The sequence below is a fragment of the Eurosta solidaginis genome, chromosome 1 (genome assembly GCF_040869045.1).
Source record: "Eurosta solidaginis isolate ZX-2024a chromosome 1, ASM4086904v1, whole genome shotgun sequence".
In the NCBI taxonomy this organism is placed as follows: Eukaryota; Metazoa; Arthropoda; class Insecta; order Diptera; family Tephritidae; genus Eurosta; species Eurosta solidaginis.
Window position 1 is genome coordinate 337,319,478 of NC_090319.1, and position 20,123 is coordinate 337,339,600.

Below are 20,123 nucleotides of genomic sequence, written 5' to 3' on the forward strand. Positions count from 1 at the left end.
ATAAGCCCGTATATCGAATTTGGTGAAGATATCACAATATTTACTCAGGTTATCGGGATAACGGACGGACGGACGGACATGGCTTAATCAAATTTTTTTCTATACTGATGATTTTTATATATGAAAGTCCATCTCGATTACTTAATACCTATACAATCAACCGTTATCCAATCAAAGTTATAATTATGTTAATAAGTACAGATGGGTATAAAAAATTTTAAGCAACAACCCGAGAGCTTTGAGAGGTACATATATTTAAGATTTAAAGGATTTATCTAGCTTCAGAACACATAATTTGTGAAAGTATTTAATTCTATATTTTTATAAATTTTTTTGATTTTCACCCTCATACTTAGGTTCTCTTACTTTAATTTGATTTTTTTCTGATTAATCGCTTGTTAGTCCTCAGGGAAGGCGAAAGTTAATAAAACGCTCAAAATATGTTTAATGGTCGTTTTTTTATAATATTTTCCAGTTCGTTTGAAATGGTACGCTTTTTGCATTTATGTGAGAACTTGTGGCATTTTTAAATCAAAACAGCCCATATGAATAATTGAAATTAACAATAAAATTTGACACCTTATTGGTTTCAAATACATCTCAATAAAAGTTATGCGTTTAAGTGTTAAATGAAAAAAAAAAACATTAAAATGTATAGAAATACATCTAAAAAGGTGGGTACTATAAGCAAATGCCCATGTAATATAACATAAAAATAAAAAAATAAAAATAAAAAACAGAAACAAAAGTGATTTAAGTAGATAAGCAAATGAAAGAACGAAAATTTAAACGAGCAAAGAATTAAACTAAGGATTAAGTAAATGTATATTCAAACATAAATTAATTACATCTTGGTAAAAAGGAAAAAAATTAGAATTAATAATGCAAATTTTTTTGAATATTTCAATGTCAATTGAGTTCAATTATGCAACACCTTCCAAAAGGCCAAAAGAAATTGTAATGAAAATCAATTCAAAAGCCAAAAGAGATAACCATCTAAGTCAATTCCATAAATGCTCCCACTTTTGAACTCACTTAAACTCAAAAAAAAAAGATGCGCATAAAAAAATGTAAATAAATAATAAGATCGAAAGAAATGCACGATCCTTTTCGCCTGTGCAAAAAAAAACGTCCATAAATTTTACATAACCTACTAAAATATTAAAAACAAAAAACTAAAACTACTTTTTCTCTAAAGCATTAATTAATTTCCACAATATATTTCACTATAGCTTATACCACTCTTAACAGTTTTAAGATTTACCAACTTTCAAAATTTTATGTGCACACCCTAATGCATATGTATAGTACTATCTATTTATGCTTTTTAATTACATAATGCATATATGTAAACATTAACGGGTTCTTTGTTAGTTTTAGGCTAGAATATTGAAATGAAAAATTGAACAAAAAAATACCTTGAATGATAATAATAATATTACAATATTATACAACAATGCAACATAATACATACATACTAACAAATGTAAAAAATATGCAACTAAAAATAAAAAGAACAAATAATCATAGTGTATATTATTGATCTGTATGTACTTTTTATTATTTGCTGCATTATACGTAATTAATCATGGAAAAATAATATTCAAAAAAGTAATTTTGTGTGTTTTTATGTAATTTGTATTTCTAAATGTCGATTATGCATAAATATATAAATTACGTGTAACAACATCAAGGATCAAAATTTAAGTGCTATGTTACGCTTATGCAACGCATACATACAAAGCCAATATACATACATATACAATTACAAAAAAAAAAAAAAAAAAAAACAAGAGAATAACAAAAAAAATACCAATGTATTATATTGCATTTTGCGCTAACAAAAGGAATGCATGCAAAAGAAGCAACAATAAAACTACTAACAACAAGAGAATATGTAAATATGAATGCAGGTATAAACATTAGACAGTGTAAAAAAAATAAATAAAAAAGTTCGCTTTCAATTTCCCTTATAAAGGACATACATATTGTAACGAATTTTGGGGATTTCTGATTACTAGGCACCTTTTGCTAATGTTCGAATCGCTGAACTGTCGAATAAGTAACCCCAATATTAAGTAATTTATATATTAAGCAAAATTGTCTTTATTCAGACTACTTTGGGAGTAGTACTTTACAAGTATACTTCACCACTAGCGTGTTTAATATCAAACTGATTTGCTATCGCTTGCATCGATTTGCTTTTAAACTCTCAGTTAGACTCGTTCAACTTTGGAATATTCTTCGTTGCCTTGTACATAAGTGACGGTGCTTCCTTTAATATGTACAGGTTCATAAGTGTGACTGCTTGCTTTTGTTGTTGTTCTGATTAGTTACTAACATCATAGTGATGCTAATATTCGCCACAATATTTTGGCAAATCCAGCTACGAAACAAAAAGGATACTCTTGTCATTCTATTCAAAATTAATGCCCCTATTACCGTTTACAACTCAACTCTGGTTGGGTTGAAATTTCGCAATTTGATATTACAGATTACAACTCAACCTGTCAAAAAAAATTTTAGTTGAGTTGTCTCGTCTAACAACTTTTTGTGGCATTACCGTTTACAACGTTGTGTTAATGTAGTTGTCAAACGCGTCAAAATCTTACAACTGATTACTAGCAGTTGTCTCATACAATTTTGCAGTTGTTTTGAAAAAATGCAACGTTTTAGAAGACGGTTCACCACCTAATTTTTAACAAAAATTTTCAAAGTTGGTATCAAAAGACGCGTTTCGACCTCCGATTTAAGAATCCGAAAACAAAAATTAAAAATTTAATTTCTATCATATCATTTCGGTTCAAATTTTCATGTGGATGTATTGTGCCAGATTTTTTGTACACACTAATGCAGAAAGGCGTTGGACCTACCCAGGGTTATTTTTACAAATCGCGGCCAAAGGCCGCCAACACAGAAAGATCTTCTGTGTAAAAAAACCGTGGATCGGGCCTCATATTTCGGACCCTCGGGCCATTTTGTGGGTTTTTGTAAATATTTTGCGACAGAAATAAAATTTTTAATTTCCGCTTTCGAATCCTAAAAACGGAGGCAAAAGTCTAGTTGAGGGGTCGACTGCTAATACGCTATCAAAAATTACGAGAGAGGTGTCCAAAGACGCGTATTGACCTCGAGAAGAATAATCCGAAGGCGGAAAAGAAACATATTAGCAGTATTAGTAGTCAACCCCTCAACTAGACTTACCAAAACAGATATCGAAACGCGTGTTTTGATCCGACTTTGATGAGAGTTAGATGGTGCACGGGCCCAACTAAGTTGAGTTGTATACCGTAATAGGGGCATAAAAAACGTGCCAACACTTAGATATAATCAGAAATTATTCCGAAGCTCAAATATTTGTCAAAACATATTGAAAAAAGGCGTGAATACAAAATAATCGTTAATCAAACTTCTGGTGCCACAATGGACTTCTAGTAGCACAATGGACTTATTTATTCAATCCACACAGACTATTTACAAGAAGGTACTCCTTAAGTTCGATATGTAAACACACAATCGGTTATAAAACTTATGTTTTGTAGTTAACTAGAGATTGCCCAAGTGTTGAAGTTAAGCCACAATAGAGATAGCTTTACCGGAAACAAAACAATTGAGGGCTTTTTGAGATGAGCTTCAACGTTATCTTATTGGTAACAACCGAACTGTTATTATCGGCTTATTATCGTTACCGAATTACTATCGTCGAGTCATTGGCTTCTTATCGGTTTCGAATCGGCCTGTTACCGCCGGGTTATAGATGTGTCATCGATTTTATATTAAAGTTTAGTCGGTATATTTATGCTTATCAGGCGTTGGTAATTGATAATACTCCGAGAATGAATGCATAAGTTTCTGCTATCGAATTAATAGTTTTTCATTAGATATAAAAAGATGCTAAGCGCGATAACAACTGAAGAAATTTTATGCAGAGCTTTTCTTTCAATTCGCGTCGTGCCTCTTTTAATTTTTCCAACAAATTGGTTTGACACGACCAACACGTTTTTACGCCGACTTCAAACGGCTTCAGAAAAGCAGATGAGTTATCACTGGAAAGCTTTTCATGGTAGAAAAACACTCGGAGTGCTTGGCAAATTACTTCCGTGGGGCGACTCCGCTTAGAAAAACATGTTTGTAATTGAAAAAAACTTCTTTCTAAATTTTTGATGTTACTTTGCCTGGGAGTTGAACCCAGGACCCTCGAAATGGTAAGCGGAGCACGCTACCACCACACCACGGCCGCCGCTTTTCTATCGTTTTTTTTATAAACTACCGATAAATATTCTATAGTTAGACATATCGATAAATAATCGATAACTTATGTAAAACATCAATAACAAATCGATAACTTATCGCTAACACGCCAATAACAAATTTATAGCACAGTGATAACAAATCGATAACCGATAGCAAAGTTATAGTTTGTAGTTAGCAAATTTATAACACTTTTATAACTTGTCGATACATCATCGATAACACACCTAAAACAAACCAATAAAATAAAAAATATTGACACGTCCTAGCCCAGCGGTAACAAACTGATAACACATCGTTAACAAACCGTTGTCAAACCGTGTGTCTCACTTCAATTTAGCCACAGACATAGTTCAAGCTTTACTACCGTTGCTCTCGTGATGCGACTGCTTAGTGGAATAGCCTGAAAAGCATGGCGTCCATATAATTCCTAGCCATGACCCAGAGGTCTGATTCACGGATAGACCAAATCAGGTTAAAATTGGAAGTGATAGTTATAGACTACACCTAAAAAAATCGATACCTATATGGTGCAACCCCGCTAGCTTCTTGCGGAATTCTATTTTAAGGAAGCTTGTAAAAAAAAATATTACGAAGAGGTTTCTTATCTAGGTCTTCATTTTGTTATACAGTCCGGCTGGTTCACGTGTCTTTTTTGTTTGCACAACCACTTCTAAGTTAGAAAGTGACTGCATTAAAGTCTTCACTCGTCTAGGAACGACAGACAATGTTTGGTTTGTATGCGCTCCTCGACATAAGAGACATGAAATAAACAGGCTGAGCATATGGCCAAGCACTGTGCCGCTGTAAAATTGTATGGTCCAGACTCTTGTTGTGGGCTCTCCAATAATACATATGGGAAACCACGAATAACTGAAAATAACGCTGTATTATCTGCTTAGGGAAAAGATTGACCAAACTGTATGTACTGCTGTGAAAAAGAGTATCATTCAGATACAATAACTTGCGTAGAGGAGTTCTACTAACTGTCACATGGTACTGTGCGAGACACGGTCATCTACGATATCGCCTTAATAAGGTCAAATTATCCGATACAGAGACCTGTCGCTATCGTATTGCACTATTTGCTATGAAATAGTAATTCACATTATTCGGAAATGCACTGTTCTAGCAATATAGAGATCATCTTATATATGCATGATTTGGCGCAAAGCCGTGAAGAGGTATTTGAGTAACCGCCTAAATGGATTTGGCCGTTTTGTTACAAATTACGCCAACTATACCTGTTACAAATCACGCCAGCTATAACTGACGCCAGTTGGAAGCACCAGGGAGGGCAAGTCTTCCTCCGCCTGGCTTTCCCAACTCAGTGGAGGTTTAGACCTTCCCTCTGCTTCCAAACTTCGGTGTGGACCGAAAAAATTTCTTGGCCGGAGCGTCTTCGTCCATTCGCATAACAAGACCTATCCAGCGAAGCCTTTGGGTTTTATCTCGTCATATCTATGTACCTTCGATACTCGCCGTTGGCATCACGGACAATGCGATAAATCTCCCGGAGAACTTTTCTCTCGAATACTCCAAGAGCCATCTCATCTTCTCTCGACATGGTCCATGAATCCGAGCCTTACACCAGGAGAGGTATGACAATGATCATTATGCTTAAACTTAACTAAATTTTCTTCAAAATATAAAAAGTGCGTCTCATAGTCAAACTTTTACTCACATAACACTAACAGATTGCTTAAGATTTTTCTGAATCAAAAATATCTCCTCGAAACAATATTTAAGGTTGTAATAAGACAATAAATGCAGCTTAACTTTAGTTATTTTGATAAGGTCTAATGTCCATGCCTACACAAGTAATTCTGTGGAAATTTACATATTCTGCTTATGTGAAATGCGAAAATATTTTATGAAATTTAGTGTGAACATTTTTAAATAATAAATATGTATATTTGTGCATTGCTGCGAAAAATTATAATAAAGAGAATTGAGAAATACTAATTTTTTTTACAAATAACCAATTAACCGTTTTTATTGTTTATGCATGAAAGAGGTAAAAGGCATTAACGAATTAAATAATCTAAAACTACACCTTTGACAGGGTATTATAGGAGTTTTTTTTTATAATGAATGCAGCGACTGGTATTTTACTACAATTTTTATTTAAACTGTGGGATTGAAGCAGTGGCCAAAGCTATAATGGGATACTTTCGTTACAAAACTAACCATAACTAATCTGATTCACTGCAGAATCAGCTTTCGAATTTCCACAAGTTCACCTTCTTGCACACCGCGGCCCGCTGGTAGCATCCTTTCTCAAACTAAAGTAAAATAATTATAAAACTTCTCAGACCAAAGCAAACCAAGACAATACTAATTTTTCTATGCTTTTCATCTAATTGGCATTTAACAACCGATGCGATTCTGAGTCCAACGAAGCCAAAAACCAAGGAGAGTAAAACTTTCTCTACGTTACGTTTCCACTGTCGCTATTAGTACAAATCGATAGAAATACTTTCTCGGCCATAGAATTTTCTTCACTTCGCAGAATTAAGACTATAGCTGCATAAAGTACATCATCACGTTATAAATCGTACGAAGAACTTTTATCCCAAAGACCTTTATTGTCTTCTTATTTGATATAGCCAACATCCATGCCATTCTCCACCAAGCTTTTCTTCGCCTATCTTTCCAACTCAATGGAGTGGGAAACCTCGGCTGCCAAACTATGAGTTCGCTTGTTATACTTTTTGGGACGTAAGGCATTTATCAAATAACTTACCAAAAAGTTTATAATTATAGATGTATTATCATCATTTGACTTCCTTAGATAACAGCAGACGAAGTTCTTTAGTAATATAGGTTCAGTTCTTTCTAGTATAAGGTGCTTGCGAAGGATTATGCAAGCCGACTTTTGCTTTGGTGACAGCAAGCAACTGTCTCTTGTAGAAGGTGTCTGTGGTGTATAGTTATGCTACTCGAACAATCAGATCAAGTAACTGGCGCGACAAGATGTCGCCTTAATAATGACTCAATCTCCTTCAGAATCCTTGCCGAAGTAAATGAAGCTCCTTTTCTCTAAAGCAATGTAAGTGAATATAATTTACCATATTTTTGGAAGCGTACAAAACAAATTTCTAGAATCTTAAAATTGGTTTCTCGTTAACTTCACAGTGAGCTTTGGGCCTTAGTACTTATCAAATTTCTTTACCCCTGAATGCCCTCAGCATATGTGAGCAACTCCGTGCTGGACGGAGGTACTAAACGACCAGAAGGCTGCTTGTCGACAGCGCAAAAAGGAATAAAGGAACGTCGAACTCGTTGAGGTTAGTTTTGAAAAATATTCAGTCAAGCGGAAATCTTGGAAAGCTCCTACGAAAAAGTGTAAAGTTGCAATAAGTTAGCGACATATATGAAAATGTATCTAGGGGAATCCTGCTCTCTTGGGATACTTGTAGCTGTGGAGGGCTGCTGTGCAGTGAGCGCCGAGGAATCCATTTCTCTAGGAGCTCAATGTCCCGTTCATACAAGAATTCGTTTCTTCATCGACAGTAATTGCTGTTGGTACAAAAACCGTGGGAATGTATAATCGACCTTATTTTTCTTCTTGTAGCGTTGAAGATAAGTCCCAAAGGTTTTGTGGAGTTTTATCGATGTAGATGTTTCACTCCTGCCATCGCAGAAACCACTTTCAACATTCTGGGTCATCCAAGCCCCCTTAAATAAACAGCACTTGTGCCTGCTGGACCTCTATATGCGATTCTTTCTTAGGATTGCTGACACAAATCTGTAGATGTGCTTGCTGCTGCTTGTCTGACAATTTAGGCTCCGCGTACACCTCAGCATTATTTTACATGCGCGAGGCTTTCTTCACTCTCTCCTTATTGCATTTCCACGAAAACTTACTGTCTATAATGATTTGTACAAGGTTTCTAAGGCAAGGTTACACCTCTTACTTCAAACCTAGTCCAACTCCTGACCGTATACCTCTTGGCAAAGTAGACTGTATCTCTCTTCTCTATCTTGATGGTCAACCCGACATTATATGCCCATGTATGAAGATTCCGAAGCTTCAAGCTTAATTGGTCAACCTTTACAAAGGTAAGCCCAAAATATGGTGTTACGGAGGTATACGAGTCCCATGAGGAAATATGCGGTTCACTGTAAACCACCCTGCAGCAAATAACTATCCCGTTAAGAAACCTTACTAGTTCTTACTTAGTTCATACTATTTTATGCTTTCAACTGATACTTTTGGCGACCTTTTGAACGCGTTCTTTATTTGTACACTCGTAGGTGGTTTATAAAATAGTGCCTTTGAGTAATTAATTAAGTTCATATAGCTCAGACTTTAGCGCTGTTGGTGCAAGTGTTGCTACCAACTATGCCGGTCTACATACTTTTAGGACCAGTTCGAAGGTAGTCATTAAAACTGTAAAATCGAATCTGGTGATTTGCGTGACTGTCTCCCATTTTGTTGCAGGATAGTAACTCGGTGTGTAGAATCTCAGGAGGAAATATCCTCCTCACTGGAAAGTAGTGTCGCCCAAATAATGTGGCATCACAACGCACCGTGAAAGTATTAAGGTGAGTGTTTGTTTAGGAAAAAATTGGTTGTTGTTGTTTTTGTTGTAGCGATAAGGACACTCCCCGAAGGCCTTGGGGTCTGTTATCGAGTTTAGGATCCTTTGCCCGAACCAAGAGGAGTTCGTGGTCGCCAAAACTTCGGCTGTTAATGATTCGCCACGGATAGGTGAGGTTGACATTTTGGTTTGGAGAAGCTATATATTGCGCTGGCAAGCTAAAAAGGTTGCGCTACACAACCCCTTGAATCTAGTATTTTAATCGCCTCTTACGACAGGCATACCTACCGCGGGTATATTCTAACTGTCTAACCCGCTGGGGGGAAAAAATTGGTCGCTGCCTTTTGGTCTATATAAACGTAGTCTTGTATATTCCTTTTGTCAACTTAACTCCATATAACATTCAAGTCAAAGTTGAAACCAGTCGCTCATTTTGTAAATAAATTTTAAATATACATACATATGTACATCCTTCTACTCTTTCCATTTTTTCATGGATTTATTTATTGAAATTCGATTTTATAACTTTTGCATTAACTTTTTTGTTCACTCTTTCGTTTTAAACCTTAATAGGGCCCTCCGGGTTTAGATGGCATGAAGGTTAGTTAAAGAGATAATACATAATCTTTTTGAAATGATGTTTATTATAATTGTCTGCTTTCAGGGTGCTCAAGGAGAAACCGGAACCAAGGGTGAACGTGGCGATCCTGGTCTACCGGTAAGAATGTTTATTATCAGTGAAAAATTATTTTCAAATGGTGAATGAATGTAAAGAAGCTTTAATGTTTTGATTCCAAAATTGCATGATAAATGGGCACAGCTACAAATATATGTTTTAGTTTTTTTTTTTAGTTAAGTATTTATATTTGAGCAGAGACTAAATGTTTCTAAATTTATTTTTTCTCTTATTTTTCTTGCGTTTGCACTCTCTACAACAACACAAATTTCCACACGCATTGGATACAAAATTCTTAACTAACTCCTACCGTAATTATGTATAAACAACAATAAAAATCTCAACCCACCTGTGAAAAATGTGCCCATCCATATCTTATATCTGTGTTGGTATATGTAACTTTATATGTGTTTGCTTGCAAAAACCATTGCTCATTTTGGTTTATCCACACATACACACACACATGTATGTACGTCGTTATTGCACAGGGCACTGATGGAATACCCGGTCAAGAGGGACCACGCGGCGAAAAGGGCTCACGGGGTGATGCTGGGCCACCCGGTAAACGCGGACGTAAAGGTGATCGTGGCGACAAGGGCGAACAGGGCGTACCTGGATTAGATGCGCCCTGTCCGCTGGGCTCTGATGGCTTACCATTGCCGGGCTGTGGTTGGCGACCACCAAAGGTTAGCATGAAGTCAATAATACAAAATTACTTTTTTTTTATTATATTTAAACTCGAAAAAATATTTAGAGCGTTAAATTAAATATTTCTTTAGTTTGTGTTGGTGTTGGTTTTCAAAATTTCTTTTACGCGCTTTTTGTTGTTAACAATGCGCACTAGTTGCATGTTTAGCTTTTGACCAACCGTAACACATACACACATATAGCTTACTTATTGATTAGCATTTAATAACTTTGCACGCACACAAATGCACACACTAATCCAACTCATCCGTAGGAGCCCGTCATTTCGACGCCAATACACAAAGATTATTTGCCCGATGTAACAGCGCCTGAGAGCAATGCCAGCGACTATGAGGCAGAGGAGGAGGAAGATGAGCAAAATGAGGCTGAAGAAGAATATGATGAATATGCTGAGAATTTGCACAATAATGATTAAGTCATCAGATGCACGTGCAAATGGAATGGAATGAGAAAAACTACCAAATTAGCAATGAATAAATAACAAACGGGAAAACTAAACCGGCGCAAATTAACTAACCAGTTTGCTGCTAACAACTAAATAAAATGTTTTCGTCTCTATTACTCATAACAAGCTTCGTAGTCTTCAGTAATTAAAAGTGGTATTAATTATTTAGATGTGTTTATGTTTTTATGTTTTTAGTGCTAACTTTTCAATAACTTAATTTAAAACAATTTATAATACGGTAATGGCAAACTAAATAGCACAGTAGTTATTTATAGAAAGTTGTTATTTATTAGTAGTTTACTTCCAAAGAGATAAGACCCCCTGGGTCCTTGCGTTAATTCTTATTAAATACAAACGCTATCTTAATATATTGTAACGAATTTAGGAGAAATTCCTGAAATTTATACACGTTCTGGTAACGTTCGAATCGCTGAACTGTCGAATAAATAACTCCAATATTCAGATTGCATGGTCTTTATTAGACTACTTTTGGAGTAGTACTTCACAATTATCACGTACTTCACTATAGCGTGTTTAAATCAAACTGATTACTGATTCCTCAGCTTACGCTGCTTTTATACTCTCGGTTTTCTCGTTTACCCATTTCTTCTAAGGTCTAGTAATTTCGCGAACAATTATATCTCATGCTTGTTTACCAGCTATATACATGTATATTTGTAGTTTATGCTTTTCTACTAGTCGTATGCGCGTGTATATGTGAGTAACCACTTCGGCTAATGACTACATATGTGTGTATAAGATATCTCTTCGTTGCCTAGTACATAAGTGCCGCTGCTTGCTATGTTTTGTTGTTGCGATTACTTACTAACAGCATAGTAATGTCAATTTTCGACACAATATGTATATATTTCTTCTGTACGTGTGTTTGTGTCTGAATTTTTCCTATACGATGACCGATTTTGATGAAAAGTTGTGTGTGTGTGTGTGTGTGTTCGAGCAATTTTGAGGATTCTTTAGAATCATTATTTACTTTTTCTGGGAAGTGAAACAGAGGCCGACCTTTTTTCTTCTGAAATTTGGTAAAGGCCTGTCTCCTTGACTGGCTTATTATTCTTTCTAGGAAGAGGATCAGGGACTGACCTTTTCCAAAAATCTCTATTATGGTGCCATTTACTTGAGATTTGGTACAGGTCTACGTCTTTATCTTTATGCTAAGAAAATCCTATTTACGGTGCTGCTTGAATAGCACAGTAATACAGGCGTTCCTCTTCTACAAGTGGCCCCAGAATGTGTTTTCACAATATGTTTATCAAATAGGATTTGTTAATACAGATTTTAATAGGTGGTGGTGGTTAAAAAGAAAAGCGAGAGGGAGAGAAAGTGTTATACAAAAAGACATGGGCTGAAAAAAGAGAAAAAAGAATATTAGAGATAGGTGCGGCGATTGCAGACGAAGAGAAGGAACTTGTGAGAGGAAGTAGAGTAGAGAGAAGGCTAAGGAGAGGAAAGAAAGTGGAAGTAGGAAATGTAGATAAAAGTGGCGAGGAGAGGAACCTAGAGAAGGGAAGGGGTGGAAAAAAATATAGGCAGGTTTTGGTAAATGGATTAAGAGGGAGTAACAGAGAGAAAAATTTTGAAAGTGAAAGGGGTAAGATACGTAGAAGAGAAAGGGATGAAACACTGCTACAACAACAAAAACAACAACAGAGGCGGAGCATGAAGAGGGGAAGGGAGAGCCAAGAAGGTTTAACATTTGTTTTTGCTGTGGCTACCATACCGGCTACTGATTGGAATATTACCTAATATTGTGCTGCCGTTTCAAAAACGCTCTATCTCAGAAACATTTTGAATAACGCCCTATCTCAGCATTCGGTTGGAGAATGATCTCTCTCAGAATTTTTTCATAAACACTCCAGCTAATGTCAAAGAGATAGCGCGTTTTTGAAACAAAATTTGAGATAGGGCGTTCTTCAAGCGAATTCTGAGATAGATCGTTTCCGAAACGGCAGTCGAGATAGGCTGATATTCCACTCAGCATATAAAATATAAAAAATGCCTCTGTTTTCTGAGAATTTAGGTACCTCGCAGAGAGAAATATTATCAGACAGGAGAAAGTGTCAATTATCAGTATATATCTTAAATGTAAAGATGAATGCGATTTAAAATTGTTCTTGCGTTAGTTTCGGTTTCGTTAATGAAAACAAAGATACCTAAATCGGCTGGTCTGGTGAAGCAGGTATTCCATATTTAATATAGAGATGCCAACGTAGTAGAAGTGGGTGTGATAGTGAGAGCGGTAGTTGTAGTGGGAGTGGATTCGGGAATGGGAGGAAGATATGTGAATTTAGGGATTTAGAAGAAATTTAAAAATAAAAGAGGAGAGACAAGGCAAACTAATTTAGATCGTCACTATGGCGTTCAGAGACTGATGAGAACGCTTTGACGGTATAAGGCCTCGACAGCAGCATAGAGTGACAAAAACTTTCGTGGGCTTCCGTTGTTAAGTCCAGAAAATTTAGGAGTGTCATTGACCAAACCATGAAGTGTATTGGTCTAATATCCCAGTGGTATAAAGGCAAGGAAGTCACGAGGCCGGAATAAAAGGGGAAAACGGAAGAAGCAGGTTGTGCCAAGGCATTCGTGTTAATTAATAGACGTTAAGGCCATGGAGGTCCACATATGGGCGGACCGCGGGGCGCCCTTGGTATTGAATAGAAAGGAGCAACAAATGTTGAACAGGCACTGCGAAGACAATGAGTATTGATGGATAAACATTAACGCCCCCTACATTAGGTGTAATCATCTTTTGCACGATATACAGTGACAACGATGCGTCCGTCCTAAACAAATATTTTTCCGGTACACGCAGCAGTACCAGTCTATAAACCAGTGGTTGGGTTCAACACTTTAGCAGAGGAAGAGGACAAGCTGTGTAGCTGTATGGAGTTTCTCCGAGGGTGGCTGTTGAAATGAAAGCCATTTTTTGTAGAAAACCCGCAGAACTATTGAGAGGTGTATTTTCCCTCTTGCTTACCCTACATCTACTTCCCTTCTGCCCCTCTTATTCACTTCTACAGTCGGTCAGTCGTCGAAGGATCCAGTTGATCTTTACGTAGCATTTTGCATTCTCTGGATTAGTTAAAAAAAAAAAAAACAAAAACAAGACCCACTTGCGGTAAATTAGGACAAGACAAAGTACTTGCTGATATTCAAGAAAGAATCGGCGCATTCGCCACTTTGCCGCCAAGTCACTGTTTACGGATATAAATTCGAGACTGTGAAGGATTTCGTCTATTAGGAAACCAGCATTAACAGCAAGAGCAATGTTAGCTTAGAAATCAAACGGTTAATAACTCTTGCCAACAAGTGCTACTTTGGACTGAGTAGGCATGTGAAAAATAAAGTCCTCTTTGGACGAACAAAAATCACGCTCTACACGTCGCACGTCGCTTATCATACCTGTTCTGATGTATGGCTCGGAATCATGGACGGTGGCGAGAGAAGTTGCGAATGGACGAAGAGGCTCCGGACAAGAAACTACACTGCAGTTTTGAAGCAGAGGAAGGAGGGAACCTCCCACTGGGAGAGGCAGGTGGACGAAGGCTTGACCTCACTTGGTGCTCCCAATAGGCGTCAGTTATCACGAAACAGGGATAGCAGGCGTAACTTGTTATGAAACGGCCGAAATTGCTTAGGGAGTAAAGCGCCAATGAATGATGATGATGACTAAAGGTGCCATTCCATAATGGTTGGGTCATAATCACACCACAGCCAACTTTGTTTTGAAATCCTCGCTTTTTTATAACCAATCAATTTTAAGTGGTCAGTTTGTTCACATTTTGCAGATTTTTTTTTTTTACAAATACGGAATTGTGAGTTATTTTAGTTCGTTAGTTAGTTATTTAACTTTTCTCATTTTCCTTTTTTTCTGAAATTGTCATTTTGTTAGTCGACTGAGCTTTTCATGTTTTCTGCTTTTACTAAAACTTGGTTCTTTGGTTCTTTGGTTCTTTGTTCTTAGTATATCTTTACATCTAACTAGATATATAATACGTAGAGCAGTTTGATAATCATAAGCATATATATTTAATTTTTACCAAACTGCATATTAACAATAAATTATGATTTGATAATTCCTTAGGAGAACTGGCAGGAATGGTTAAAAGATGAATTAAATGCAGTACAGCGACACATGCGAAATTAAAACGATTACGATTACAGCAACAACCTTATTCATACCCGACAAATAAGAGGAAAAGTCAGCATAAAGCTTCTATTGGTGCTCAATTAAATTTTAACCCCAGTAAAATATTTATTTATGCACAAAATTACAATAGTTAATGTTTAGTTTACTATAAGACAAAAGAAAACGAGCTTTCAATCTAAATATGCTAATCTCGAAATCTTAACGAAATATTTTATACTGCTTTTATGCATACGGCAAACATATCACATGAATGATCAGATACAGATGTAACTTCATAAGTAATTTCGTTTTCTAATATTCTGTAGATGGTTTACCTTTACCAAAATAGGCAGCTATAGACGTTATGGTTATAGAAGCTTAATAGAAATATTTGCAAATGTTTTATTAAAACTGAACTTGGAATGTTAAAACAGGGTTTTCTTCATAAACATTGAAATTTTGTATATCATTTCATCAGATCAAACAGTGATTTATCACCTACGATTATTAAACTAAACTAAGCTAAACTATAGTAATAACTATTCTAAACCATAGTTTCTAATCAAACATACACAAATACAATTTTATCTTAAGATAATAGCAAACTAATAAAGCATCATAAATAAGCATCATTACGACCGAGTTTGTGCAAACTTTGGAATATATAAGAAATAAAAAATAAAAAACTAACGAATAAACTAAATTAAATTTAAAATTTAACAACTATTTTGTATGACATTAAATTAATTAGTTGTTAACTTATGTAATTTAAACTATCAGATTTAAGTATTTTATATATATGCCACAAATATTTATGCTCATACAAATATACGTAAACATTTTGTATTTAAACAACTATAATTGTTAAATAAGGAGACAATAATGTACAATATTTACCGTTGTATTGTGTTTAAAGATTTACGAAGTCTTACAACTATTTTAATTTATGTAATAAAATAAATAGAAAAATAAATAAAGTTATCTAACAACCAAGCCAAAACACGTATTAATATGGTATAATGGCAAGTTTCTCATTTAACTAAGGGATGTGGGCGGGATGGACCTAGAAGGTTCAATGTGGTATTAAATTGATATTAAATCATTCCCGAGATGGTTGTAGAAATCAGGGCATGCCGGTCAAAATGTGGCTCCTTCAAACCTGCAAGGAGTGTTTTGGCGGATATTAAAGTAACATCGCTGCTGCTATGAAAGTGGAATTGTTTCTAAATATACAAAGAAAACTCTTTCTTCATAACTGTTTGCGTTATATTCAGCTGTAAGAGTAACAGTATTACAGCTGCAACTCGTGAGGCGTGGTCGGCTTCCAGCTTCTTAGCTAACACTGCCTACGGCTACGTTTAAACTCATACTTAATAGAACACTGATAATCTGTACCAGTCTTCCCACACTTATAGACATTTACTAAAAAACGTACGAGCAGTGAGAGGCTACAGACGTGCACATGAATGAATGTATGCAAATAATGTTTAAAGTTGTTAGTAACGTACTTTTTATGTATTTGTTGCAAGCATGTACAAATGAGCAATTTTGCTTAGAGTTGGAACATATTTGTACCAATGAGTTGCAGTCCAGGCTTACATACTATTGTGTTGGTAACATCGATTATGGAGCGAGTTCTAGGTAGAAGTTATAAAGATTTTTCTTGCCGTATCTATGAGAGGGCTTGCTCTTCTGTTTGTAGCACCAGTAACGTTAGGTGAATAATTAAGGTGCACATCGACAAGGTAATCTTTAGCCAAGTATGAATCTAGTAGTGCGTTTTGTTGTATCTTGATTGAACTTTGTAAAGTTTACTAATCCTTCCGAAAGAAAGCAGTGCCAAAACCCGACTGCTGAGGGAACATTTTATGTAATTATGTAACGTCGATCGCCAAATCGAAATCATGGTACTACTTTTAGCAATTTGTTCTGAATACATTCCATCTACCGAACTCGTCACGGTATATTTCACTCTAAATTGAGTGTTTATCATCTGTAGGGGCGGTAAGTCGAAATATTTTTTTCAACAGAAATGATGTTACTAAGTATGATGTCTGTGATGCTGTCCAAAGTTCTATGTACTGCAACATGTCAATACCGTATCTGATCTAGGGCATACTTTCAAGGTTTGATTATAAGAAAAAAAACAGCGATAGAGTGGGTACTTTTTATGAAATTGTAGTGAATTGTTCTCTACTGTTGTTATTTTGAATTTGAAGGACTAGGCTTGTGTGGATACGAGCAAAGCTTTTCCAAAATAATCTGCATTAAATACACCAGCTTCACATCCCCGAGTTTTACAATAGGTCCCGCAGAATTAACTTATGTAACTATTCAACGAAAGTCACATTATTCCATTTAACATAAGGCATATTTATTCTTTGAGCAGTTTAAGATGTTTAACAAACTTGTGAACATTATCCTTAACATACGGTTTAATTGCTATACATGTTGGTATATTTTCCGGTTGCTCAATCCACATTTTATGTTTGATATCATTAGCCTTCAATTTTTCTTCAAGCTTTACCAATGCCGCTTCGTCTTTAGCCTATGTTTGAGAATAGATTGTAAACACAAAAATGGCAGTATGTACTAACAGCAGTTACTAACTCACCTCTAACACGACTTTATGCATATTGTCCAGGTCTTTTAAGTAAGCGACTGTATCTTCGTCATTGGAATATAAATGCATTATCGCTGCTAAGATTTGGGTTAACAAAACGTTTTATAAGAATTGTAAATTTATGTGGGATATTAAAGGTCTTAAGGCTTATCCTACGAGGTTGCGGATTAAAGCTTTGTGCTGTACATTTGTTATTTTAAGAAATGGGTTCAGCAATTGCAGAAATATTCGTCAACTATTAAAACTAAATATGTGGTTTTTACCTGTGGCGTGGCAGCATTGAGCTATGACTGCACCCATTGGCCATTCCAAAGCTGTCCTTAAATCACTGCGCACAATTATATATTGAACAATATTGGACATGGTTTCTTTAAAAAGACACCTAATTAAACTAAATACTTAATTTTATGCAATTAGGACATATTTATAAAAAAAATGCATTTGTTTATTGTCCATCTAGGTCTTGAATGCCGGTTGTCAAAATCAGCTGATGAAAATGGAGAGTACTAAAATTTCGCAGAACAGTGCTGTGTAATGCTATAGAAACTTTGGATAAACTTTAATTTACTAGGTTGTATGCCAATCAGCGGCCACCGTGGTGTGATGGTAGCGTGCTCCGCCTACCACACAGTGTGCCCTGGGTTCGAACCCCGCGCAAAGCAACATCAAAATTTTAGAAATAAGGTTTTTCGGTACTAGTGCAGTTTGGGGGCCCACCCTAAAGTTGGGCCAAGATTTTCGAGTGAGCTATCAAAAGACGTGTGTTAATCTCGAGAACAATAATCCGAAGGCGGAAAAGAAAAATTGTATCTCTGTCCGGAGATATTTGCAGTTGAAATTGGCGATTTTCATGTGGTCGTCGTTGTTTGTACCCACAAAAAAAAATTGTGCATCATCGTGGCGGTAGCCACAGTTATACCACACACCCGGACTTGGCATGGCGTAGCCCAGGGTTATTTTTTATAAGCGCGACCGAAGGCCGCTAACGCAGAAATGTGTTCTGCGCAAAAATACTATAGATCCCACCCCCGGTTTCGGAAGTACCCGCGGGTCTTTTTTCGGTTTTTCGTTAATATCGGGTAAAAAAATTTTACTTCCGATTTCGGATTCTTGATCTAGATGTGAATACGCGTCTCTTGATACCTCACTCAAAAAGAAAGGCCCAATTTTAGGGTGGGGCCCCTAAACTGCACAATTACCGGTTTTTCAGTTAGAAGAAAATTTTTCTAAGCGGGGTCGCCCCTCGGCAGTGTTTAGCAAGCGCTCCGAGTGTATTTGTGCCATGAAAAGCTTTCAGTGAAAACTCATCTGCCTTGCAGATGCCGTTCGGGGTCGGCATAAAACATGTAGGTCCCGTCCGGCCAATTTGTAGGGAAAATCAAGAGGAGCACTACGCAAATTGGAAGAGAAGCTCGACCTTAGATCTCTTCGGAGGTTATCGAACCTTACATTTATTTTTTTTTTTTATTTATGCCAATCAGCAATCGTTCTCTCAGTTCCTGCGGGTCAATTCCCTAATTGTGAAAAAGTGAAAAATGTACACTCAATGAAAACTCATTTGCACACACAATTTACACTTTGAATTTTCATGCGAGTCTGTAATTTATTGTGCACATTGTTTTGATGAATGTAAGTCTTATGTCAGTGAGAAAATATTCATCAAACGCCATGAAAACAAAAAAATGATCTGCAACAGTGCGTATGAGTTTTGAATGTCACAATAGTGTACTACACTGGCAATCAAGAAAACTCACGAAGTTTTTATCAGTGAGTTTTTTTATTTTAATTTTGTTTCCTTTACAGAAACAGAATTTCAAAGTTTACACAATTTCTTGTGTACACCATGATACAAAAAATGGAGGTAGTTCCATTTAGTGTGACGTTAGCCACTTGACTTTTGCGGGGACAATGGCAATTTCACCAAAAACATGATACCAAATTGAAAAATGTTACGAATTATTCTAATTTTGATGGATCTCATATCAACGAATACGACTAAATTACTTTCATAGTTATTTTAAATAAAAAAGAAAAAATATGAGCCCCATGCCTTGGAAATATTTTAATACGAAATATCAGCCTAGAAAACAAAGTTTTTAATAAGTTTTTCGAGCTCCCGAAAATTGTTTTGGTGGAAGGAACATAGATCGAAATATGCGAAGCAAGGGAATACAGCTTTCTTAAATGTTCGTACGTTTGCTCAGAATATTTTGGCTAAACATACACGTTTGTCAATTGCTTGCTCAAAGGAGGTCCTTATAAACAGACACCGCAATTTCTTGATAAATTGGCTACAAGTCCAAATTTTTTATTTTTTTTTATTTATTGTGCAATTCAGGCGTTGCGATTTCGGAGGGAATTGTTAAACCATTTTTTAGGGAGAACATTACCCTGTAGATCTGCAGGTTAGCCACTAGTTATGAGAGTGTTTTTGCCCGTTGTACCAGGGGTCACGTTGGGGTAGCGCCGCCTTTACACATTCTCTGCCTTTTAGCATTGACATAGATGTGCAGGCTTTGGAGGTACACTTTTTCTCAACATGCCTTAAAAAATATCCAATGTAGGGGCATGATAATAGAGCCATGCTAGAGCAACAGGATTTTTCGTGTATTTTTTTCTATCTACGTGTCAAGCTGCCATTAAGATATGAGTCATTAACCAATATCTGAGTCACTATCCACTATTTTTCAATAAAAGTGCATGTTTACTGTATTCTCAGTCGAAAT

The 20,123-nt window shown here is 36.1% G+C and overlaps 2 protein-coding genes across 14 annotated transcripts in view; one reads left to right on the forward strand and one right to left on the reverse strand.

The window, feature by feature from the left end:
* Window positions 1-15,762, forward strand: part of LOC137237910 (collagen alpha chain CG42342) — a 506,444-nt gene extending 490,682 nt beyond the window's left edge. For 6 of the 12 annotated variants that reach the window (XM_067762266.1, XM_067762269.1, XM_067762276.1 and 3 more), the window contains 5 exons: window positions 9,372-9,398; window positions 9,463-9,516; window positions 9,963-10,160; window positions 10,436-10,781; window positions 14,730-15,762. In XM_067762266.1, coding sequence (XP_067618367.1) covers window positions 9,372-9,398; window positions 9,463-9,516; window positions 9,963-10,160; window positions 10,436-10,597 — 441 coding nt within the window. In that variant the 3' untranslated portion in view covers window positions 10,598-10,781; window positions 14,730-15,762. The remainder of the gene's footprint in view (window positions 1-9,371; window positions 9,399-9,462; window positions 9,517-9,962; window positions 10,161-10,435; window positions 10,782-14,729) is intronic. The other 6 variants (XM_067762273.1, XM_067762279.1, XM_067762268.1 and 3 more) reach the window with 5 other exon arrangements.
* LOC137237913 (putative peptidyl-tRNA hydrolase PTRHD1) lies at window positions 15,090-17,852 on the reverse strand. Of its 2 annotated transcripts, XR_010949054.1 has the most exons (4): window positions 17,661-17,852; window positions 17,389-17,474; window positions 16,940-17,322; window positions 15,090-16,882 (listed from the first exon to the last, which is right to left on the reverse strand). XR_010949054.1 is itself a non-coding variant. In XM_067762281.1 (3 exons), exons 1-3 carry the CDS (start codon window positions 17,758-17,760, stop codon window positions 17,149-17,151), a joined length of 360 nt encoding a protein of 119 aa, XP_067618382.1. In that variant the 5' UTR covers window positions 17,761-17,852; the 3' UTR covers window positions 15,090-17,148. The 2 variants fall into 2 exon arrangements, 1 of the variants encoding a protein (XP_067618382.1); XM_067762281.1 differs by having other exon boundaries at window positions 15,090-17,322.
* Between the last annotated feature and the right edge of the window lie 2,271 nt (window positions 17,853-20,123).

Bases quoted from the DNA above. Each gene is read 5' to 3' on its own strand.
- LOC137237913 (XM_067762281.1), bottom strand. From the start codon at position 17,760: ATGTCCAATATTGTTCAATATATAATTGTGCGCAGTGATTTAAGGACA. The intron at 17,475-17,660 runs GTAAAAACCACA...CCCAAATCTTAG, and splicing joins TCAATGCTGCCACGCCACAG to CAGCGATAATGCATTTATAT. The intron at 17,323-17,388 runs GTGAGTTAGTAA...TCTCAAACATAG, and splicing joins TGCATAAAGTCGTGTTAGAG to GCTAAAGACGAAGCGGCATT.